Genomic DNA, 26,177 nt, shown 5'->3' on the forward strand with positions numbered 1-26,177 from the left:
AACTCAGAGCTTTATCAGTTCCTGGCCTTGGGTGTCGGGGAGGCGGTCTTTACTCAGGAGTGTAGAGAAACTGTAGAACAATTGGCTTTCTCTTTAGATGTCCTTGGTCCGTCACTTGGAAAGGATTTATTTTGCTTTGGCCTCTGTTCCCTATGAACTCCTAAAAAGCAACTTTTTTTTTTTTTGTCTTCATGAACCTTTCTGTGTATTTAAAATTAAGCTGAAACTTGAACCTCATAATGTTTTCTCAGATCTCAGAGTTTAGAATTTTAGAGCAAAGACATTTTGTTGGCCCTTTTTCAGTCACCTGAGTTTCAACCCTCTGTTTTTTCACATCTGGGTGAGGTCTCAGGTAAATTCAAGAAGGCTGTAGATAGAAAGGGCGGAAGGTCCTTAAGGAAGTGGTGTAGAAGGGTGAATTCCATGTACAGAGGACAATAATATGTGTATATTGCTTTTCAGAATATTATACTCGAATCACCGGTGACAGACAAGATGTTTTTAGTTGGAATATCACTTTATTATAATATATCTAATTTGATTAATCATGGCAGACAATATTGGTTTTTCATTTATGCCATTCATGTTCTCTATCATAACAAGATTATTTAAATAAAAGAATGTAAAGATATTAAATAAGCATACAGGTGGTACATGAATGGGATAAAAATTACATGATAGGTACAGAAATGAGTTTTGGGGAACACTGATGCCAGGAGCAAGTGTCTTATAGGAAAGTGCCCAGACCCAGACCTGCCCAGTCAAAGGTGTGTACCCGTTGCCCACGGAAAGCAGGAAGCTGGTGGCGGTGAGCTTTCATTTAAAATAGGGCACACGTTATCGATATATACCAACCACACCAGCATAGCAAGTTCTGTGTGCTCAACTTACCTCCTTAGTGAGCATCTACTCTGGAGAAGGAAAGAAGTCACTTATTAGGGACTGGGCGAGGCAGGGGATCCCCAGCAGACCTTGACAGTGAGCGAGAGACTCAGGGAGGGTACCCAAGCCTGACTTGAGAAGCAGGCTGGATGTCAGCCAGGTCTGAGCGCCTCACCCAGAATTCACCCACTGACTTGATTACAGTGACAGTAGGATGATGCTCAGCAAGAACATCTTGACGAAAGCTGAAAAGCACTTACGACCATGGCCCCCCGCCATGTGAAAACCATGAAGCAAAAACTAAGTGGAGAATAGGGCCCTTTATCTTATTTATATTTGAAACAGAATCTAGAAACAATAGTGTAATTATATTTCTTTCCACATCTGTGTTTTATCAGATTTGGGTCAGGGAGCAAAAGTCTTTCTGAGCTGTGGTCTGTCCCCCTCCACAACACTTCCCCTACCTCTCCCCCATCCTCCCCTGAGGCTTCTTTTTCCTCCCCTTGTGGCCTCTTGATGAATCTCTTAGTAACTTGAGGGCAGAGTTCACCATCCGATCGGAAAGCTGCACCCAGGCTGAGGGCTCAAGTTGCCTCGCTCCCTGCAGTTGTTCAAGCTGTAGAGGAGCCCCGACCAGCACGTTGCTTTTGTGGGGGAGTGGGTGAGAAAGTCCTCACAGAAAGACAAGAAACAGAGTAGAGCGGACCCATGCTACTGACGCAAACCACACATTCTGATGAGTAATTAGGTGGGATGTAAAAGCTACATCACCTAGTCTTCCAATCACCAATAACTTCCTGAAAGTTGTATCCTTTATTTTTTTTCTTTTACTTGTACAGAATGCATGGTTATACTCAAGGTCCAAGTGTCCAGCTTGTGTTTATAACCAGCGAAGAAACACAACTCAGGTCCTCAGCCTGAATTGACAGGTCCCCGTGGTCTAGTCACAGCTGTCACTGCACATAGATCCTCGTCTCCTGCCTTTTCTCTCCTCACGCCCCTCTCTGCTGCTGGAACCATCTCATTTAGAACAGAGCTCTGAAGGATTAAAGATACAGTCCCAAGTGTTAGAATCTCAGCACCAGATGAAGCTTGTGCTTATGCCGATAGGAGGGTGTGATGGTCATTTACTCAGGGAAGCACTCAGTGTAAAGCTAGCACATGGTGTTATCTTGGGAAGCGCACACACTGACGTTTAGACCCAAGATCCAATACCTCCAAGCTGGGTGACCTTGAACGAACTTAGACCTTGGACAAAGATTAAATAAACTATTTGGTCTTTCTGATTTTCAGTTTCCCTTCTGGAAAAAGAAGACACTTGCTGGGGCGTGTTGAGGCTTAAATGAGAGCAAGAGAACCTCCCACACTGAGTCTCTGCTCACTCAACCTCAGTCCCCAGAGGCCCGCATCTTTCAAGCCCTTTGCTTTGAACTTGTCCTCGTTTGTCCCATATTTGTTTTTTTTATTCTTCAAATAACCACAATATAGAGCTGAAGAATATTTTAAAGTATTGGTATTAATCAAATACATTTACATGTTCTCTTTTACTCAATATTAATCTTTAACAACATTTAGAAAAAATGCATGTCCAAAAGCAAAAATCAATGACTTTTTAGAAATGTGTCAGTGTTTGGGGACAGGTAGTAGCATTGGCTTTAAACTCTTGTAAATGAATGGCCTTTATAACTAAAGGGATTCTCTGCTTTTGTAGCTGGGCTGAGTCCTAAGCGAAATTTTTTTTTCCTTCAGGGCCAGAATCATAGTTTGCTTTGAGATAGTTACATAGTCTTCCTACTTATGTTAGCTTTATGGTGTGTAGAATGTAAAAGTAATTGTTAATGTTTTCTTGGGGTAAAGTAGCACTGGACTAGAGGTCAGCCTTACTAAAGTGGAGTAAGGGAAAGCATCACAGTATCATAGATGGGAGGAGGGGCAGGGACCCCAGGAGTCTGCAAGGGCAGAGATCTAATCTGATCAGGGACTTCGGACCAAGCTCTGACAGTACAGGCCCTTTTCATAGGTCCTCACATTATCATATAGCCTGTAGGTGGCCAAGAGTCATCATTAAAACAGTGGCCTCAGGTGTACCTGCTCTCATCACTACCATCTTTAGACAACTTATATCACATTTTTCTGCAGTTGTCCATGATATAATACCTATGGAGGAAAGCTATGACTTCCCACGCTTGTTCCAGTCACGCCCTCATGTAGCCATTCTTTGAGAGCTGGTTATATAGCAGGCACAGTGTTTGTGGTGCCCAAATGGGTGAATTCCAAGCCTTATCCTTACAGGACTAAGGGTGTAGGGAGAGGCTTGTATGCAAACAAGCAAGTAGGGGGTGTGCTCCACTGGGGTGTCCACAGGCATTCTGAGAGCTCAAAGGTGGCAGGACTAGCTGTTGGGGATTAAAGGGGAAGTGATTACTTCAGGACTGGTGATATTTGTGCTGAACCTTGAAGGCCAAGGTGTTGATGGCCTGGCCTCTAGCTCCAGCTCTGCATATGCATCTACCTTCCCTCACTGGCTGACTCACAGCCAGGTTCCTCATCCCTGAGGAGGAGACAGCACCCACCTTTCCTGCCTCCGGGGGTGGGAGTGAGGTGACAGTGAGGCTGCTTCTGAGGACTCTCACCTGTCTGCTGGTTCTTCCTCATGCCCCGGCAGTGTTCACCTGCAAGACGGTGGGCCTGCTGGGGCTCAGGGTTCAGTGTGTGGTTCTGAACTTCAGATTTGTCCTCATTGGAACAGTGTAACTATGTCCTGTCGGTCATGACCCTGACTTTCTTCTATGACAAAACAGTTTGCCTTTAGAGTCCGATGGCCTGGAAATCCTCATTCTTTCTCTTGCAAGCTGCGTGACCTTGCAGAGGTTGCATAGTCTCAGTTTTCTCATCTGTAAAATAAAGATGATGAGAGTAGCAGAAATCCTGTAGGGTGACTGTGAGGATTAGAGGAGATCGTTTGTATAGAGTACTTGGTACATACTCTTTTATTCATCATCATTGGGACAGGGAGAGTACCAGAAAGAGTCTCAGGGACTCAAGATAATCCGCCTGCTCAGCCACCTTTTGTGGTTGTCCTGCCATGGTTGAAGTCATTGCTACCCACATAGCACTGGGGGGTTAAGAAGGGATGACCCACTCTATCTTCCTATGTTCTGGATAGTGTAGTAGTTGAGACTGGATGACTTCTTTATTACTATCATGTATTTAAAAATAGGAGAATATTATTCAAGCCCTAAAAAGGAGGCAAATTTTGACCTATGTTATGAGTAAATCTTTAAGGCATTATGCTAAGTTAAATAAGTCAGTCACCAAAAAGACAAATGCGGTATGATTCCATTTATATGAGACACCAAGAGTAGTGAAATTTCTAGAAAAAGAAAATCAAATGGTGGTTACCAGGGTGGGTAGAGGAATGAGTTTAATGGGTATGGAGTTTCAATTCTGCAGGATGCAGAGTTCTGGAGATTGATTGTATGGTAATGTGAATGTACTCACTGCTACTGATTAACATGGTAAATTTTATGTGTTTTACCACAATTTTTACAAAGCTTCTTAAGCATGTGCCAAGTGTTAGGCACTACCCCTGGTGCAAGGAGAGACGGCGTGAGTACAAATGTGGCCCCGCCTCCCCTGACGGAACTTACAGGCTGGTAGGGGGACGCATGTCAAAAAGAATGACACTATGGGCAAAAGTACAGGAACAAGTGCTACAAAGAGCAGTTCACAGAACCATGAGAACCTAGAATACAAAGACTTGACCTTGACAGGGAGGCCAGGCCAGGCCAAGGACAAAAAGGTGAGTGGGACAAAGGAAGACCATTCTGAGGATGTACAAAGCATGTGCCAAGCTTACAAGAGGGGAGAGCCTGAAAGTGTGGCTGGAGCGCAGAGAATAGAGGAAAGCGCGCTGCGGGAAGCGGCCGGTGAAGGCGGAGGGGCCGGGCCACGCGGCCTGTTGGCCGTGTTAACTTTCGGCCCTCTGTTTGAGCAGAGTGGGAAGTCTTCGGGGGTTTTGAGCTGAGGATAGGGAGGCAGACTGAAAAGCGGGTTTATGTTTCGAAAAAATAGATCTGAAGGAACATTTTTTTCTTACAAGGAAAAATCTTACCAACTACTGAGAGTTGCCTCAATTATCCACATGGAAAAAAATTGAGTCCCTTACATGTTTCTCAGCGCCCTGATTTGAGTACAAATGGTGGCCCATGTCCCATAAGTCAATAGTTACAGGTTATAATCGATCTAACAAACTATTATCAATATTTTCTTTCTTCCTACCCTGATAACCATGTCTCTGTAACTAAAATGTCAAAAAAAGATATGTACAACTATGTTTTTTTTATGACTAAGAGTAGGCAAAAGATTCAAGATAATTGCATTAACTATAACGCACTGTCTGGGTGTCCTTGTGGGTCAATGAAACACTTAAGTAATAAAATAAATATTTTATAATTAATAATTTCCTATTCCATAATGTTTGTCTTCTTTATAGAAAAAAATCATGAATGATATTGTTTTAATTAAGATATTTATATAGTTTTCTGTTCTTTTAACAGAAATACTAAGACAGCTTTCTTTTTATTTTGTAATGGGTTTATTGAAATATAATTTGCATATCATACAATTCAACATCATTTCAATTTGAAGAAGCTGTGCCCTCCAGAGGGCACATCAACCTAAATTGTTAACAAAATTCATAAAGCAATATTTAGGTTTGAAAATGAAGGGCATATATATAAAACATACCATATTCCAAGCATCGCAGTGGGATTTCATACAACAAATTATTTTTATCACAGAAAATATTAGAAAATATTTTAATTCCATCATATAAATCTCTATCACTGATACAACAGCTTTAACTATCTTTCAAGCAGCTTTTCAATCTAATACAAATGTAAAGCCCAGGCATCATATATCACACATGTTATGTCTGGGCACCTATAGAAATGCAAGAGCAATTGAACTGATTTGCTACTTTAAACTGTTCCTGGGCTGCCAGGTACAGGTGGTAGAGGACCTCCTAAACAGCTAATTGGAATATGAGGAGAAACAAAAATATAGACACTCGTACAATGGGGCTGGTGCTTCATTGTGCGAAGATCAGTTGTGTTCCTTATCTCAAAGGCAGGAATTGACAAGTCGATTAGCCTTTCCTCTTAGCCAGGTGCTCCTGCTGCTCATACCACCTCTGCTGTCTGGGGCAGCCTCTGTTACTGCCACTGCCTGTGTAGCAGTGGGGAAAGCCCCAAGTGCCCGGAGCTTTCAGACACAGCTGCCAGTTGTTTGGAGGACTTAGGGTAAGGGGTGTTCCCTGGGGTGTAAACATGTTAGTCACAAGGCCTGATGTTTAGGATTACTCCAAGTGACACAGACACTCTTACGTCCTCAATAAATTGTGTGTGTGTGTGTGTGTGTGTGTGTGTGTAAGAGAGAGAGAGAGAGAGAGAGAGAGAGAGAGTATGAGAGAGATGCTAATTGTTGATTGATTTGAGGCCTTCTAAAGCACAGTGTCCAGCTGTGCTAAAGACCCCTCTGCCCAGGATTTAGGATGGTACTCTCCTGCATCAGCACTCGAAAGGCCTGTTCCAAGTTCATCCCATCAGCCTGTTAATCATGATATGGACCAACATTGCCAGGCGGTCCTATCTTTCTCAATGCTTTCTTTGTTGAAGAGTGCTGACTGTTTTTCACTGTTTTGCCTTACCAGGAACTGGTGAAAGTGGCAAAAGCACCTTTATCAAGCAAATGAGAATTATCCATGGGTCTGGGTACAGCGATGAAGACAGAAAGGGGTTCACGAAGCTGGTCTACCAAAACATCTTCACCGCCATGCAAGCCATGATCAGAGCCATGGACACCCTGAGGATCCAGTACGTGTGTGAGCAGAATAAGGTAAAGCGCTGAAGGGCGTAGGCCCTGTTTGTGATGCTGTGTTTTCCTAATCTGTTAGCAGATGTTTTTTGAACAAAAAGGCTTACTGAGTGCTTTGGTCAGAGGCCAAAAAAAAAAAAAAGCTCTTGAGCTCAAACTCCGGAAAAGTGTGATGAATGTGGTCAGCCTTGTGGTCTACTTTATGCAGGAGTTCTAGCAGAGTGGGGCTGTGGGCGACTCCCATGCAGGGATTCAGGAATGTGGTCAGTTGTTCTGTGTGCTTATTTCAGGCACTGAGAAAAGGAAGACATATATGTGCTCTCTTTCAGCTAAGACACCCATTAGTTTTCTACTGGAGCAAGGGAGACCTTGGGTTTATAATAGACAACTTTTTAAGAATTCCCCACCTTAGGAAATATTTCACAGATTCCCTGTAGACTACTCAGAGAAAGCAGTGGGTTTTGTTTATTTATTTTGAAAGCTGGCCCTTCTTGGGAGTTCAGTGATCACTTCTGAGAGCAATGCTTTATGTCCCAAATAGCAGTGGACTCTAATAGAGTGATGATAAAAAGCTGGCATCAGCTTCCCTGTCAGCACTGGTTGTTTAAAATACAAATTGCTTTAAGACCACAGGAAATATTGAGGCAGGATGGTGAGAGGAGGGGGCAAATAAAATCGTATATGGTATAGTGGAATGCAAATCCATGGGAAAATGCTATCTGAGTTCATTAGGCATCTGGGTTAGAAATAGAGTTTATTTAAAATAATACCAAATTAAAACATGATGCGATGATAAAGAAAAAAATTCTGTCTCAGATGAGTCTCTTGTGGATCTATTAAAAAGAAGTATAGCTGCAAAAAAGCCAGAATTACATGGACTTTCATATAGACCCCAAGGACAACTTTATCATGAATTGGTGGCACCAATATTCATGTATATTTTATACAGGGTCCAGCACAAATAGTGCCCCTTTTTTATTATGAAATCATAAGCATGTAATTTTGTAACATAACAATATCACTCTCAAGCACACCATATGGCATTTTAGGTGAAATGCTCAAATTGCTGTTCATCTCAAGCGAGACATTCACGTCCCCTACCAACTGCACTCAAGCAAGGCTTACTTCTGTCAGACCCTGTACATATAATATACAAAGACTTTAAAAACAATCTAAATTTTTTACTTCTCAGTGACTGAATTACACGGAAAAACATAGCATGCACCAGGTCTTAGACTGACTTTTACATTGTGTATGCAAATTCATGTCTGCCACCATTTCCTTGCAGTCTTGAAGAAATAAAGGAGTGTATTTTGCCTGTAGTGTCAACTTCCAACAGTGTTATATGGAAAAATATGTGTGTTGAGGGGGGAATTGGCCATTAATATACCTGTTACCAAGTAATGTGAGAGGTGCACACTGAGCCACTGCGAGATTCTAAAAGTGACTCTGGTGATTCTTTCACACATTGGTTTTAAGTACATGCTCTTATATCTTTCAAACCTGTGCTATTCTTTCTTAATCACCCTGTCCAAGGTATTTTAAAAATTAGGCCATTTGTGAAAATTTATGATTAGAGGAAGAGGTATGTCAGGAACATTCTTGTGGTTCAGTTAATCTTTTTTTTTTTTTTTTTTTTGTAAAATACATTTGGTTTCTCAGTCACAGAAGGGTGACTGAGGAAGGCTGGGAATTCAGGGATGGATTTGTAAACAGACCTATTGGGAAGGAAATGTTTAAGTGTAAGTCAGTCCTGCTTACCTTAGCAACATGTTTGTAAAACCCAATCCAATTTAATGACCAAGGTCTCTGGGTTTGGTTCCCCTCACCCCCAAGGTCTTCTAGAGCTATGAGTTTATACTTTGAACAAAAAGGTTTTATGGAGTTTGACTTTCTACCATTTTCTCCTTCTCTCTTGATCTTAATTTTAATTCTTTTTCATCAGCCAATTCCACTCGATCACTAATCTCTTAGTTTCCTACAGCTGCTGTAATAAAGTGTCTCAAACTGGGTGGTTTAAAAGAGAAATGTACGTGGCAATGGGAGGCTCTGAGGGAAACCATTCCACGCGGCTCTCCTAGCTTTCAGTGAGGCCAGCAATCTTTGATATGCTTTCCTGTTTCTGCCTCTGTCTTCAGGAAGAGCTCTCCCCTGTGTGGCTCTGTGTGCACATGGTGTTCTCCTCTCTGTCTGCATCCAAACTGTCTTCTTATAAGGACACCAGTTATTGGGTTAGGGTCTACCCTAACCTATAATGACCTCATCATAACTTGATCACCTTTACAAAGCCACCATTTCCAAATATAGTTACTTTCTGAGGTTGAAGTTTGCATGAATTTCACAGAGATGCTGTTCAACTCAGTACAGTCTTTCCCCAACTTCATATCTATCCCACAAGCAAAATACATTCACCCTATTGCAATAGTCCCCAAAGTCTTAATCCATTCCAGCATCAACTCTATCTCATATATAATCTAAATGCCAACTCAAAAAGTTCCAAATCTCATCATTTAAATCATCTCAATCAGGTATGGGTGAAATTCAAGATTTGATCCATCCTGGAGCAGACTTTCTCTCTTTCCACAGACCCGTGAAACTAGGAAACAAGTCAGTATACCTTCTGTCTCCTCCTTATTTGATGTATCTGGCTCCATTCTCAATGCCTCCTTTCTTTCTGCTTCAAGGACCTACTTTCATGCTTCATAAACTTCCTCTTATCCCTCGGATATATGCCTGGGATGAACCACATGCTGAAATGGTTTAAGGAAAGGAAAAAGATTGAGTGGAAAGAACATTGGATTGGTTCCTAAAAATCTGGGGTGTGCTCATGGCTTCTCAGAGGGTTTCAGGCCGGAGTCAGCAAACTTTTTCTGTAAAGAGCCAGAGAGGAAATATTTTTGGCTTTGAGGGCTATACAGTCTCTGCAGCAACAATTCAGCTCTGCTGTTGTAGTGCAAAATCAGCCACAGGCCATGCATAAATGAAGGAATGGGACCCCCTTGTAAACTAAAACAGCAAAATGTAAAAGCTGCTTTTAATTCAAGGTCCCTGCAGAAACTGGCCACAAGTCGGTTGAATCCACAGGCTGTAGTTGCCCACCCGAGTCCTGGGGAAGCTGTGTACCCTCTCTGGTCTTGCCTTTCTCCATCTGTTCAATGTAGCCCACACATGCTCTATTTCAGAAGCCAACATGAGCAAAAGGAAGCGCTTTACAAATTAAACAGCACACTAGAAATATAAGGTTATTATTGAAGCAAGTTCAAAAACCAAATATGGACTCATTGTTTCTAGTGTCTTTTTTGTTTAGGCCAGTTTCATCCATTCCTTCGCTATTGTTTCCTGAATTATTTTCTCCATGGACTAAAACTGATTTCTGAACATGAAACTATAACAAAGTACCATACTCAGTAAGTCATAAAATGGTGAAATGATTAGAGTTCCAAAAATATTAAATAATTAAAGAAGCATGATATATAGGGTAGTATCTTTTTAACAAAGTATTGCATTGCTTGGAACAATCATTTAGTGAAGACAGGGATGAACAAAGTCTTCATTAGCTTTTATTTTCACAGTGGTGTATTCCTTCCCTAAATTCTTTTATGCTGAATATTAATTTGATTATATGATTTTTTTCCATAGCTGGGAACACTTTCTTTAAAGCATGTATAAGGAAAAGAATAATGATTTTAGAGTGTTTTAAAAGTTTTAAATGTTAGCAAGTTTATTGCTCAGCTAGGTTGTTGAAAACCTTTGCCTATTCTGGACAGGCTTCTTATGAAAGAAAAATTATTAGACATTTAGTTCAGCACTTGGCTTTTAACCAACTTATTTTTTCCAATCAAGATATAGCCTTGAAGAATATTTTCTTCTACCTTGCCTTATTTTATTTTTAAAGAAATGATTCATATGTACTCGCTCACTCTGTTGATAAGCCCTAATTTTTATGAATGTCTCTCAAGAGTGTCACATGAGCACATGTTAGAATTTATGACTTCTTGAATAAATATTCCAAAGGCATTTGCTCAGTGTGGCGGGGCTCCTAAATTTGAGTTAGCCTATAACTCATGTTTACTGGTGATGATTTCACTGAATTCCGAAAAGCTTCATATGTTTTGCTGTTTGTAGTGTCTCCAACTTGGAAAATTCTCATTCTAGACCTGTCCTAAAAGGAAATCTTTCTAATCCCCTGGCAGGTTCTGCAGAATCTGCTTGGATGATTTAGATGCAGAATTTCCCATGGGCAAAGGGCAGCCTGCCTGACTTCTCAAGAGCCTTCTAGTTCTATGTTCAGTGGTCTCTAGACAAAAGAAGTAGGCCTGTAGGCTCTCTTGGCAGCAGACCCTCAGCTTCTTCCCTGATCCCTTGTTTTCAGGAGCTCTTTACCACACTGGGGTCACATCATATTTGCATTTAAGTGACACAAACTTAATTGCAAGGGCTCATCACAAATACAAAAAACATTTTTAAAAGAAAAAAAAATCTGAACAATTATTCGCCTGCCATTCCCCTCCAAGTACCTAATTTAGAATTCAATGTTTCTAGAAGTAGGAGGTCTGAAATTCCCTTCAAAGAGCATCTTACGCCATCAGAAGCTTTTGCTGAATTCCCGGTTACAGTTGAGATGGTGGGCTTGGGCCAGCTAGCCAACCATACAGCTCAGGCTGAATGTTGAGAGTTGAGTGCACTCACTGGGCCTCTGCTAGGGTCTGTTGGAAATTTGGCAGGTTCTACATTTGGGTAAACAGATGCTTTTGTCATCAGCTCCCTGTAGTGTCTTGGGTTTCAGCTCCTTGAGGTTCCCCCTCTCCTGACTGCTGAGTTTACCAGGCAATGGGACATCTGAAACAGGGGTTCATTTGCAGTCTTGCCTGCACATTGGAATCACCAGGGGTCTTTTCTGTTCTTGCCCAAGGTACCACCCCCAAGAGTCTGAGTTAAATATCCTTGGAAAGTAGCCTGAGCTTTTGGGTTGGCTAGCAGAAGTTTCCCAGGTGATTCTGATTAGGCAGCCAAGGCTGAGAACCACTGATATATGTATCTCAATATTATTTGGAGGTAATCCTGTTTGCATTGGACTTCCCTATCAATCTTTCCGTAGTGGGAGGTAATCTTTTCCATGGAATGAGTTAATTAGTCTCCAACCAAAGGTAAATTGAGTGGCCAGCACTGAGGATGTTTGTGTTGTTCAGCCACGCTGGCTGCCTTGGTTAGAAGAGGTAACAGTAGTTTTGACAGCATCTCCAAGGGACATTTTTGAATTCAGGTCGGAGTCTGTGTTTGTGTGCTCCGAGTCTCTCAGGGGCCCAGCACAGCATCAAGCCTAGAGCTTTCGGGAAGGGAGTGGGGTGGTCAGGGGAGAGGAAAGGACTACATCTCATTCTCCAGAGGTCGCAGCAGTGGCACCTTCTGGCCCTCCTTTTCCTACGGTTGCTGCATGGAAATTATACTTTTTTTCTTTCTGAGGGGGTTTTGTTGCTTGTAACAGTGGAGAAATGCAAAGGCTCCTTCAGTGCCCTTTCATTTCTCTCTGGAAACATTTCACTTTGCCACCCCTCCTCCCCTTACTTTCCCTTATTTAACAATACAGACCCAATTGGAAAGATGTAAGTGCGCAAAGGCGCCAGTCATGGTGAATCTTACTGTGAACAAAGAGCTCAGTAAAGATTGGGAAGCATTTCGGAAGAGAGCCCAGTCCTTGGCTGTCCGGCGTAGCTGCCTGCAGGAGCTGAGGAGAGTGAAGGCTGGGAAGGCTTTGGCGGGGGCGGTGAGGGGAGAACTCATGGCAGCAGGGCCTTTCACTCCTTCTTTCTCTTGGCACCGGGAGGCAGCCTAGATGGGGGGGGGGGTGGAGGGGGTCGGACCTGAGGATGACGAGGCGGGTGTGGGGAGCTTTTCTGAAGGCGTGATGTTTAAGCTTGTGCCAAAGGAGGGCTATTGCCTCTCTGCAAATGTAGACCCTTCCCTGAAATGAAGCACGAAGGAGGTGGGACCGGGCATTCCTGGTACCAACAACTTCCAGGAAAAGGGGGCGAAAATTCCAGGCAGTAGCAAGGGCTCAAATAAAGAATTTCCTCAGGACTTGGGCTGCCCTGTTGCGGCAGCAGCTCAGTAGTAACCATCCCGACTCCAGGGCTATTGTGATGGGAATGAAATCAAGGTCCATCTGTATTATCAAAACTAAAAGGTTATTTGTTAAAGGGCTTTTATTACCTTAACGCTGCTTTTTCTATGCTTTTTCCCTTTTTCCAGCTGAAGCAGATTGCCTTCAGAATTGCTATGACTCTTTGTCATTTGGTCTCTTTGGCTTGTCTCTGAGTTGAGTTGGGATCGCCTTCCATTCTTGACAATAAGGGTGGGGAGGCGGCGCTGGCCAAGGCCCCCTTGCGGGGCGGCCGCTCAGTGGGCGGCGGTAAGGCTGGCTCCTTCTGCTCCACCACCCGGGCCGGCCTTGCGTCTGGAGACACGCCGGCAGGCCTGCTGTCTGAGAAGACTGGAAAGGCCGTAGTATTTCCAAGTTCTTATATTTTGTCTCTGTATAAGTTTGTCTGGGTTGCTTCTTATTTTCAGTTGCTCTGTTAACATTCATGTTACAAACAGACTGAGGGCCTTTGTGCCTTGGGGGCACTTGTCTCTCAATAAGTTCATGAAGGCAGTTCAAGTCCACATTGGAAAGAGTGTTGATGTGTAGCTGCTGGTATGACAATTTTTTCTCTTCTTGGTCTTTGCATCCTCTTTCTTTACTAAAATTTGTCACTGAGTGATATCCAGGAGAGTGTTTATATAATACCTTGTCAGAAGCCTGCTGTGCTAGAGCAGATTTATTGGAGGTTACTTTGGACTCCTGGCTCCCAAGTGCACTTGAGTGATGTAAATCATTGTTAAAGGCATTCATAATCACAATTGTTTCATGCTCTATTGAAGCATCAATAGGCTTATTTTGACTTTGTTGCTGTCTGGGAGTGTTTTTCTGATTCCCTTGACTGACAACCAGCTCTTTAGTCGCCAGACACTTCAGACCACGATTGCGTTGAGGCTGTTTTCGACACTTCAGACCACGATTGTATTGTGTCTGTTTACAACTCTGGTGCGTGGCTGGACTTCTGGAAGGCTGCTGCCCATCGGTCATTTCAGAAGACTGACTTCTTGGTGCTTGAATTTGCATTTTCACATTGAGACCAGTGCTCCGTTTCTCAGGAGAAGAAAATAACAGAAGTCCATAGCTCAGCATTCCCTGGTCTCAGTGCAGCATCTCAGGCATCTCCCATGAATCCGAGCTTGGCTGGACAGGTCCCGCAGTTCCCCAGCACCGTCAGCTATGTTGCCGTGTTCTCCAGCTCTTAATCCACAACTGCGTGGCACATCCTCATGGCGGGCCAGATGGGGTCCTCCTGCACCCTTTCACCCTGCACCCTGACCAAGTGGTCAAGACGTAATTTCTTTCTGATCAGTAAAGAATCAGGGAAGATGCTAACTTACCAGGTATACAACTTAAATACCAAATATACAACTTTACATTTAAGCAATATAGTCTCGTATTTATGGGGGATGATCACAGAAGACACCACTTTTTCAGCACCAAAAAGAGCTTTGCTAATGTCTCATCTTTGTGTATGTAACTCTTCCAGCTTAATTTTGCATTCACATTCTCAGAAAGCAAGAGGTGGCAGTTCCAGAAGGATTATTACAGACTCATGTGAGGAAATCAGACCCAGTTAATTGAAAAGAGTCAATTGATGTCACTTTTTTGTAGAAGAGTTTCTCAGGGCTTGAAGTATTTTAAGACCCTCTTATTTTCTATTTTTTAAGCATCTATTTAAATATGTTTTTCAGTCCTACTTCCTCATCCAATTTGAAAAGTCCTAGTCGCCAGGAGCCTCTGGGAATGGGGAGGCCCGGGCTCTGCCTTTGGCTGCAGCCCAGGGCTGCTGGCTCTCTGGCAAATGTTTACCTTAGGCTCTTTTCTCCTGAGTCCTATTGGATAGCAAAAAGCGTGTGGTACATTTTCTCCTTAGTAAGAACGTAGAGTTCTAGCGAGTGTCACAACAACAACAAATTCTCCACCAGCCTCCTAGGCTGGAGATTTTTTATGTATCCCAATAGTTCTCTGATTAATCACTGTTGACTTTAGTATAAAAATTGCTATAGTCAGAGTTTGAAATGTAAGATTTTTGGAAAATGGCAAAGAATGTAACGGAGAAAGAACTGGTTTTCTCCTTAATCCCCATTAGGAGTGAACCTGACCCTGCACCCCCATTGAGCCTAACTTGAGAGAGGAGGAAGCTATTTGACCATCGAAATATTAATTTTTCCTCCTACCTCAAGTCTAGCACATACTACCACATCCAGAGAAATGCTTTTAAAAATCTAGTGAAAAGGGGAAATTTCACAAAGTTACAAACGATCCAGAAACTAGTGTTACTATCAGTCTAGAACATCTACTCATCTGTCCCACACATGTGAAATGTTTGCCTTGAGTCTTCTATATTACATACTATTTTGCTGTTATCTTCTTAAAATATAATGGGGAGCATGTGAAACACCCTGATGACCCAAAACTCTTTAACAAACACTAGAATCCTAATTAGTGATGCCAGTAAAGTTCTTGTGAGATCAAACCCCCTTCACAGTTTGCTTTCTCCTGCTGGCGACGCTGCGCTCTCTCATGTCCTTGGTTTGGAGAGCTGACAGGTGTGTTGTGCTGTTGCCCCCTGAGGCCCACCTCTGACTACCCAGTCACCTCGCTGATGAGTGAATGCCATAAACCTGTGCCAGGAGGCAAATTCCTCTCCAGGTTTGTTTTGGAGCCCTGCCAAGGGAATCATATTCATCCAGTATTATTGAATTTAGGGGTAGACTTTCTCATTGATTGGTTAATAAACTCTGCAATTATTGTCCGAGGCACAACATTCTGGAAAGCATAAGTTCTGTATTAAAAGATTTTTTTTAAGGTGGGGGCTCAAATGGGATACAGTAACTAATCTACAGAAGCAAATTGTTACAAGGTTTCATGCATGTGGTATGCCCGCCAGCCTCTCCATTCACACACCATGAGTGTGTTCAGAGTAAAACGCATATGCGCTAGAAGCCAGAACAGCGAGCTTTTCTTTCTTTTATATTCTTTTCTCTTCTTTTTAAATTGATGCTTCTTTTTGGAAGCTCAAATGTTTTCAGGGAGCTTTGAGACATTGTAGCTCACGTACTTCATCTTGATTTCTGACACTTAAAACTGTCAGGTTTAATTAAGAATGATCTAAATTAATGTGAAATAGCTTTCACATTGATACTAATTGCTTTTTGTTTTCCCTAAACTAAATTTTAAAATATTTTGGCACTTTCTATCTATAATTGGAAGTAAAGATTGTTTAAACTGACCATTTATAAGATCTGGTTAGGAAAGTGTGTGTGTGTGTGTGTGTGTGTGTGTGTGTGTCTGTGTGTGTGTCTGTGTGTGTGATTGTATAATTTATTAAGGGTAGAAAGATTTAGAAAGTTTTTCTAGATTCTCTTTAAGAATAAAAGACACTTTCAGTCTTTTAAGCATTTAAATACTTACAGAGGAGTTAGTTGTAAAAATGTTGAGGATGCTAGGAATGACTGTGCTTGTACAATATTTTGGCCTCCAAGTTCTCTCCCCGTCTTTTATACTGAGGGCAGTGGCAACGGTTGAATGATGGCACATGGGGGACCATTGCGGCTGACAAGTAGCTGCCAGGGCCCCCCAAGGCCCTGAGCTCCTGCCCCCTACTATTGTGTCTCCACTTTGTGTTGCTGTGGAACGTCTTCCCTGGTGAGTTGTACAGACTTCACTTTGGCGTTTTATCCTCTTCCTCCTCCTCCTCCTCCTCATCAGTGCCATGATTCGGATCATGATGTGCAGAGCCCTAGCGATTTAGTGATCACCCCAAACAAGAAAGTCTTTCTTTCCAAGGTCAGGTGAGCTCTAGGTGTACTGTAGTGACACAGTAGCTGGCGAAATCGAACTCCTGTCATTTGCATTCTTAATAACCTTGGACAGATCACCAAAGTTCTCAGTGTTTTTATTGCCTTCCTCAGCTGAAGACTATGTTAGCTTCTGGTGATAATACAAAATTAAACATATGTGTAACCTACCTTCAGAAGGAAAAAATCATATTCTGTTATATCCTGAAGAGGCTACTGGTTTCACCAAAATTTTTAAGTGAACTTCCTAAATTTTTATTATTAACTTCCTAGTTAATAAGACACTACATCAAGGATATTGTTATCTATAATATATAGGCTGTTTTATTTCATATAATCTAGGAGTTCTTTTCAGATACAGTAAAAAGGACCAGAATTAGAACCAGAAAGACACATCCATCAGACATGCAATGAGGAAATCCATGTTCCAGAATGTGTGTGGGCTGCAGATATGTCCTCACCGCTTCCCTGAAGATAACACCATTTTTTTTTTTAGGTTTTTAATGCCTGTTTTCAAATGAACAAGTAAATGAATGAATGGCCCTCCTTCCTGCAGATCGCTTCTTCCGCTGCTCTCACTTGTCACCATGAGAAAAAGCACCTGCAGACAAGGACACCTCTCACAGAAATCTTGGGCCTAAATGGCAGAAAAACAAGGCAGAGTCCACGTAGTGTCTTTGCTTGGTTTCTTTAACATTTTTTTAAATGATGAGGTTAAATGATTGGAGAGAAAATCTTCCCTAACAAATGATGCTGTATCTGGTGATTTCTTGACTCCTGCAGTCAAGAAAAAAAGCCCAGCTGGGATCAGGCCGTCAGCTCGCTCTGGCTGTCTACATGTGTGAGTGTGCCCAGACGTAGGCTTTGGTTTAAGGGAAACAAGAGCTGGTCCTTTTGAATCACGCTGTCCACTGTCCTATCTGTGAGGGTGAAATCATCACCACTGTAGTTCGTGTTTTTTTTTTTCATTTGGCTAGAGATGACCCTTTCTACTGTCAGCAAATATATGACTCGATGTCTTTCCTAATTCCCATGCAAGATCAACTCTTCCCTTAATTTGGCTATGAAAACCCACTTCCTTGCTTCTGGGTGGGTGGAATTTCTGCCACTAGATGTTAACAGGAATGGCTGATGGTGTCTAATCATCTCAATAGAGAACTCAGAGGTTGAAGACGCGATCCATGGCAATAGTAGTCACTTGATACATATTTGTTTTATGAATTAAACAAATGGCACAAGCCAAGAGTTCTCTCTAAATGAAAAGTTTGAGCCTAAGAGAAGATGAAATGGACAATTATCTTAGATTCTAGGGCTTCAAGGATGTAATGGTCTCTCGGTTTCCCTGGAAGAAGAGTCCTCTGACTGAATGTTTCCTAGTGGCCTCTATGTGCTCAGGGACTCTCTCCACAGTGCCCCCAGGGAAGGTGCTGCAGGCTTGTTAGTGCTTCTCTCCCCTCCTGGTGTTAAGTGGAGCTGTTACAGGACTGTCTCTTGCAGCTCCCTCTGAGCTCCTGAAAGGCAGTAATGTCTTCATGTCTATTTCTTCCAGCTCTCAAAGAGGATGCTCCCCCCAAAACAAACAAACAAACAAACAAACAAACAAAAACTGCTTCCAGATGGATAGCATCAGGTATTTTAAGTTGTTACATCATAGTTTTGGCATAAAAACAAAACAGAAGGCACCTGATGATGCAGACAGGCCTTGATTTCCTGAGCATCAGGGCTGTGGTCTGTGGCATCGCCAGCATTCCACTGCCTGCTCCCTCACCTCCAACCACAGTGGCTTCCTCTCTTTTGGCCTTGGTATTCATGATGCTCCTTCAAGCCCAGGACTCTGCACATGCTCTTCTCTCTGCTCTACCTTTCTTTCCTTGCCTAGCCCAGTCTTCCTTGGCCTTTACTAGAGTGAAAGGTCCTTGAAGGTCAAGGACAAACTTGTGTTTACATACCCCTATAGCTCCAGTGCCTGACATAGGTGCAGGCTAATTTGCTCAAGTCCTATTCACCGAAGAACCAATTTCTGGGACAAAATAATCTGATTTTTTTTTAATGAGCCCACACAGGTGATCTTAGGGCCACATGTGGCCTTTCCTGAGCTTGTCTCTCTGACCAACTGTCTAACCTCATCTGCTCTCCCTATTGGATTTGGTTTCTGGCACATCCCATGCCTCTCCGTTTGCTCATGTTTTCCATCTGTTAGAATATCCTGATACCCATTCCCTCTACACTCATAAACAGCTAACTTCATTTATTTATCTTGAATTCAGCATCCAATACTGTAGCCGACTTTCTTTGACAACCTCTCTCTTCCATCCTCCGTGGGGGTGGGCGCTCTTTCCGGTGTACTTTTAATGCTTTGCATTGACCATATTATATTATAATTTTTTTATGCATCACTTACTCCCACTTCAGACGAGGAGTTCTTTGAGGTTGGAAATCATGTCCTGTTCATCTTTGTGTCTCTTTGGGCTCAATAATTGTTAGTGAAGTAACATTAAAACCTTGGGTGAAAATAACATCCTAAATTCAAAGCTGTCTGAGGGCTTTGTCCCGGGGTGATATCCACAAGCCCAGAGGATGACTGAGCTGTTCCTTCACATAATAGGTTTTTGTTTCCTTACCATTGGGATTGTGACATCAGGCAAAAGGGAACAAAGAGTCTACAGGGCCATGTTTTTCTTTTTCCAAAGAAATATTTGGTAATTGGAAATATTGCTTCTGAGTTGCAAGATAATCCAGAAGCCTGGCATGGTCACAGGGTTCCAGCTTAGGAAGCTCGGGATTGGCCACGTTCAGCTCTTGGGATGTGTTTGGAGAACAGCAGATGTGCTCTGCCTGTGAAAGTTAAGTCAGTGGTGGTGACTCTTTTTAAGCTGAGTCACCAGGCAGCTGTTTGGGAATCCCACAGGGCCAAAAATGGTGCTGTAGGGAAGAATGGCCTGCTTATTAGTTAGAAGAGAGACTCCAGAACTTACTTGGCAACTCAGCAACCTCAATGTAAAGTAATTGAGAAGAAGGACAAAGAAGGAAGGCATAGGGTAACCAAAATGTCGTTAGTTCGCCTACAGCTAAGGGTAGAGAATGTGGCTCATAACTAAGTCCTGTGACCTCCCTAATTCACACTTTACTCAGAATGTGACAGTCTTATCCATTAGGTCCTCATTAGATCTAAAAGACCCCAGCCCCACCCACAGGGGCAGGGCTCGAGAGGGGCAGAGGTCCGGAGTGTTACTCAGCTGACATGCCTCCACAGGTGAGAGCGTGCCTCCCCCGGGTCACAGCGCCTGCCGTGGCCCTCTCTGCCCAAGCTTGGTTAGCTCCCTACGGGTGAGCACTAAAGCAGCTGGGAATCTGTGCCAGGCTTTTTCGAAGAGATCTCATCTCCTTCAACAGTTCTTCAGTGTGGGTACTATGTGTAAATAGAAACTGATACAGAAACTGAGGTGTATTGGGGTTAATTAACTTCCCCCGGATCAGGCAGGTATTATTACATGTCAGAACTGGAAACCGAACTCAGGTGCCTGCCTTCCTGGGCCCAGCCGTTAATCCCTATGCGTCATGGTTCTCTGAGGGTAAGATGAGGCAAGTGCAGTAGAGTCGTGGACTTCCTTTAAAGGTTTGATGATAAAAGCAGTAAATTATAGGAAAGGATTTCTTTCTTAAAATCTCAGTTTCTGACCACTCTCAAATAATTCCTTCCACCCTGGCTGGGATCCAACCTGCTCCCACAACTGTCAGTGTTATCTCTACCAATATTTACACAAACGAGTCTTGCAATTAAAAAAAAAACACAGAAATATCAGGGTCGTGCATCTGTTGGATGAAGTTTGAAGGCTGAAGAGCTTTCTTTTAAGTGGATTTGAAACAGTTGTATGGAGAATATTTTTAATTTTTTATTTCCCTAGAGGAGAGACATAAACAAGCCAGAGATGATTTCAAATTTATTTTGCAAATTGAAACAAACAAAACATGACAATGACCTTTGAAACAGGGCCAGAGCCAGGAAAGATCAAATAAAACCTAAGAGTGTGTTCTGGTGATGGTATAAATGGGACTCATTTTAGCTTTGATATTCTGCCTGGATTATGCCTCAAGTGTGATTATAAGTTTTAACTCATTTCACCCCCGATTTATTCAGAATTCCAGACCTGCTCATGAGTTTGGTTTACTTCAGTTGGGAAAAACACAGGAGGAGAAAGAAGAGTGATGTGAACATGATCTACCTATGCACACGTTGCCCCTCCATGTCCTCTGTCTCCATGAGGAAAATGGTTTCTGATTTCCAGAATTTATCAGTGAGCTGGTGCATGGGACCAACGTGAAGAATGGTGTATCTTCTGTTGTATCTGCAATTTTAGGGACATTGTGACTGGCATTCTTGGGGTCTGAGAGTAAGGTCTGTTCTGGTGAGCAAAGCAGGGGTTGGAACAGTGCCTTAGTGGCTAGTGAGCTGGATAACTTGGGCAAGTGACTGGCTCTCTCAGAACTTACTTCCTTGTTTATAAAATGAAAGAACTGGACTACATGGCTTTTAAATTTCTGAACTATAAAGAATTGAAGGACCTACCCTAGAACAGGAGTATAATAAAATGAGGATATTTTGGAATTTCATAAGATTATGGTCATCTTGAGAAGCCTTTTTTTTTAAACCTCTATCCCCTCTTGACTTAAAAATATAATATTTTTTTTCCTGAGGTGAGAAAGTATCTGGTGCCCTGGATCTTGGGGCCAGAGATTCAAATCTACTGGCAAATTCTAATAGGGAGACACTTTGGCCCCTTTTTGACTTTGGCTAGTTCTGAGAGCATGTACCCTGCCCCTCAAGTGAGCTGGGCTGCTTCATCATTTATCACATAAAGTTAGAATCTTAGAACATCTCCAGACAAGGTGCCTCTTCACTACTCTCTCCCTTCTCCCCCTAGATACTTTTCAACCTAACTCCTACACATCTGTCCTGAGAGCTGCCTCCTAATTATATCCTAGGAGCTTGAAACAGAAAGGGCCAAAGGGAACATTCCATCTCTGCCTCCTGAGCTGTCCCAGAGGCATCTTAGGTCATGGATGGAGGCTGGCTCCTTGGTGAGATGCTCAGAGGCCACTGTCTGGGAACCAAACCTCAATGTGCAGCAGGGCACAGCTGAGGGCAATGTGCTTTGGCACGAGACTGCAGGGTATTCTCACCATGTTCGGGCTCATCTGTTTAAATGTGATTAACAATCCTTGGTTAGTATTGAAATAAATCACTCATTCCATCTAAAGTTCTGTGAAGTAAAAGCCCTAAAGTGTCACCCCAATGAGAATGTATTCAAAAAGAGATTCATTCTGAATCCCACTCAAAAAAAGTAGGATTATGGAATCATAGCATTCCAGAGCTCGAAGGAACCCTCAAGTGCGTTCTAGGTCAACCCAGATCTTTCCATGGTTTAGGTAACTGCAGCCTAAAGGGCTCTCTCTTGCCCAAGGCAAGTTAGAAGGATTGGCAAGAAACTCAGGAGGGGTCTGCTTCATGTCAATCTAGCATGAATTTAGAAATGAGTTTTAAAGTGAGTTTCTGTGTTTGTTTTTTAACATCAGCTTGTCAGAAGTTGAGATCATAAATTAAGGAGGCATCTGAAAAGTTCTCTCCCTCCACTTCTTTCTCCATTTTAATTTGTCCTTTCTATAGGTTGGCAATTTTTTTGTTCCTGTGTTCAAGTAACTTTTCCTCTCAACTTTTTAAAAGCCAAATTTCACAACTAGGAAAGGACTTGAAAGGCTAGCACAATGAACACTCATGCACCCTCAACCAATTGGTAATATTTTGTTCTACTTTCTCTATCACTGTGTCTCATCTTTTGCACATGTGTGCATGCACATATGCACATGAACACACACACACACACACACACACACACACACACACACACACACACTCTTGTAAGTAAAAGTCAGCTGCAGGCATCATGATGTCACCCTTAAATAATTCAAGGAATGCCTCCTCAGAACCAGGGCATCCTCTAATAGCACACCCAGGAAAGTTTACTTTGTGGCTACAATATTGTACAATATAAAATCCAAGTTCAGATGTTTCTGTGTGCCCCCAATACGTCCTTTACAGTGTCTTTTTTTTAAATCCCAGAACAAACCGAGTACTCTGCATTATACTTAGTTTTTATCCTTATTCTCCTTTAAATTATACCCCCCCTTACCTTTTTATGTTTGTCTCTAGTGACATTGACATTTTTTGAAGGGTCCAGGCCAGATGTCTCATTGAATGTCTCACAAAGAGGATTTCCATTGATTTCTCATTAGAGTAAACATTTGGCAAGAACAGTTTATAGAGGAAACCTCCTACTCTGCACATGGAATATAAAATGGTGTAGCCACTTTGGAGAAGAGTGAGGGAGCTGCTCAAAAGGTTAAAATAGGGTTCCAGAGAACCCAGCAGTTCTTCTCCTAAGTATCTACCTGAGAGAAGTAAAAGTATTTCCATAGGAAAACATGTAAGTAAATGTTCATAGCAGCATTATTCATAGTAGGAAAAAAGTAGAGCTAACAGAAAAGTCCATCAATTGACGAATGGCTAAAAAGTAGCATACCTTTATAATGGAATGTTATTTCGCAATAAAAAGAAGTGATACATGAACACCATGCATGAAAACATTATGTTCAATGTCAGAAGCCAGTCACAAAAGGCCATATATTTTATGACTCTACTTATATGAAATTCCCAGAAATAGCAAAATCCAGAGAAAGAGAGAGGGTTGTGGTTGTCTAGGGTTGGAGGAATTGGGGGAAATGGGGAGCGACTGTTAATGGGGATGTAGTTTCCTTGGTGGGGGGTGAAAATGTTCTAAAAATTATAGTGATGGCTGCACAATGCTGTGAATATACTAAGAACCCTGAATTGTGCGCTCTGAGTGCTAAATGTATGGGTATGGTAAAGTGCCCACTGGGCACTTTAAGAAACACATAAGTACCAGTTTGTCCCACTATTGTTGATACTAAGTTTTGATCACTTGGGTAACATGGTTCCTGCTAAAGTTCACCATTGTAAAATTACCTTTCTCTGTGATCAATGAGTAATCCGAAGGGTGACTGTTAGCATCCACTGATGGGCCGTTGCCAGTAAGATCTACTACATACATGATGGCTTTTAATGTTCATATTTTTACATTTATTAACAAGTAATTTTCTGTAGAGACAGTATTTTCTCCCCTTTTTCAAAACTCACTAGGCTCAAAAGATTAAACATAAAATTATCATTTAACTCAGCAATTACATTTCTTGGTATATACCCAAACAAATCGGAAGCAGAGATTCAAATGGATATTTGTACACACACATTCGTAGCAGCATTGTCCACAATAGCCAAAGGGGAGGACGACACACCTGTCCGTCAATAGATGAGTGGATAAACAAAATGCAGTTAATAAAACGGAATACTATTCAGCCTTAAAAAAGAATAAAATTCTGACACATGCTAATCCATGGGTGAACCTCGAAGACATAATGCCAAGTGAAATAAACCAGACACAGAAGATCAAATATTCTGTGATCCCCCTTATACGAGGTACCTAGAGTAGTCAAATTCCTAGAGATAGAAAGTAGGATATGGTTTTCAGGGGCTGCGGGACTGAGGAATGGAAAGTCAATGTTTAATAGGCACAGAGTTTCAGTTTGCAATAGTGAGAAAATGCTGCACATCAATGAAGGTGATGGTCGCACAGCAGTGTGTGTGCCCTTAAAGCCACCAAAGTGCACACTAATTAATGATTAAGATGATACATTTTATGCTATGTATATTTTACCACCAAAATATCTCATTAGGTTCTTATTCATTCCTTCTTATTTTGATACATTATCCTAATTATTCTTTTTTGATTCTAGAAATTAGCCACCAGAAGTCCCTTCGAGCTGCTTCTGTGCCCCCGACCCCCGTTCCTCTTCGAGTATCACTTACTTCCTGACACAAGACATTTCAGGTCCACTTTTACTTCTGCTGTCTCAGTCTTTTTTAAACATTTTTTCATTGTTGTTCAATTATAGTTGCCCCTTTTTTCCCCAATTACTCTCCCCTCTTATCTCAGTCTCAGACACAGCCATTTCTTCAAGGACATTTGGTTCCATTTAAGGGGGAATTGTCAGAAACTAAGGTCTGGATGCTCGGTGAGCTCATTGTTACCTGGTTGGCATATGCTTCTGATCCCTTTCAATGGGCAGTATATACACTCCCCATACACACATATATACATGCACACGCAACACATATATACACACATCCACATATACAGACATATGCAAATACATACAGATATGTTAATCGTTAGTTTCCAACTTAAATCCAATACCACATTTTCCCCACATCACCTCAATCCTTATTTCTCTCTCTTCTCCCATAAAACAACTCTGGTTCCAAAGAATATCAACATATATTTTCTTATCTGCTCTATCCTTGAGTAAAAATTATTTCAGATTTATCACACCAATAACATTATTTCTAAAACTAAAGAATAAAATTCACATCTTCTGGTTCTTAGCAGTGCTGCATGGCCTTTTACGGACCTGTTTGCCTTCTCAGAGGGCGGGGAGGTGAGGGTGACGTGCTGGCGGGGTTGGTAGTGAGAGCAGGGGAGGGAAAGGAGACAGAAAGGGAGAGGGGAGAGTGAGCGCGTAGGGGAATGGAGGGGAGAGAAAGCGAGAGATTCTCTAACATTTAAACCTTTCACATGTCTAAACTCACTGGAGTGAGGTATGTAAGAGGTAAGAATGGGGAAAGAGGAGCCAACTGAAAAAAATATTTTTTAAAAGAAGAATCTGGTTTCCTGACTTTTGGAGTAAATGCTTTTTATGTTTACTTAAACAAGAAATAGTACAGAAGGTTAGGCACAGTGAAAATAGAGAGAAAGACAGCTGTTTTTTATGAATTCCGATAAGATTTTATCCTGCGTGGGGGGTTCAGTTGCTGTACTTGGCTTTGATGGTGACATTTTCTCAGACGTGACATTTGATCCAGCATGCATGTTCTACATGGTTGTTCTTAAAATGAGGAATTGATTTATTTTTAAAGGTTCTCCTGCCTTTGGAAGAGAACCAAGTATTTCTTTCAAGTTGGAGAAATAACTTCCTTTTGAGACCTAACCTTGTTGTCACCCCAGAGAGCCATTTGGCCTTTTGTGTAGGAGTTGGGTAAGCATATTGAAACAAGAGGTTCTTTTTCTTCATTACTTAACTTTGAAACAAGCTGTTTTCTCTGCTGGAAAGTACTCTGGTTTCTAAGAGATGGTGAGATGAAGATGAACAGTCACAGGACCCAGGTTTGTGTTATGGCCTGAGATTTAACTAGGCATGTGACTATAGATACCTTACAGCTCTGAACTTCGACTCTTCAGCTGCGAAATGGGCATAAAACGTGCTTTGTTTTTCTTTTCCTTTAGAATTTGTGCCCTATACACTTGCCAAAAAGATTTCAGGTGACTTGTAAGACATGACACATCTCT

General features: G+C 42.0%; 1 protein-coding gene across 1 annotated transcript in view; it reads left to right on the forward strand.

Annotated features, from left to right (window-relative positions):
• The window catches only part of GNA14 (G protein subunit alpha 14), a 155,489-nt gene that overhangs the window by 78,195 nt on the left and 51,117 nt on the right, over nt 1–26,177 (forward strand). The window contains exon 2 of the mRNA XM_054583002.1: nt 6,596–6,780. Coding sequence (XP_054438977.1) covers nt 6,596–6,780 — 185 coding nt within the window. The remainder of the gene's footprint in view (nt 1–6,595; nt 6,781–26,177) is intronic.

The sequence above is a fragment of the Pteronotus mesoamericanus genome, unplaced genomic scaffold (assembly GCF_021234165.1).
Source record: "Pteronotus mesoamericanus isolate MK-2021 breed Mesoamerican mustached bat unplaced genomic scaffold, CSHL_Meso_final contig_73, whole genome shotgun sequence".
NCBI classification, from domain to species: domain Eukaryota; kingdom Metazoa; phylum Chordata; class Mammalia; order Chiroptera; family Mormoopidae; genus Pteronotus; species Pteronotus mesoamericanus.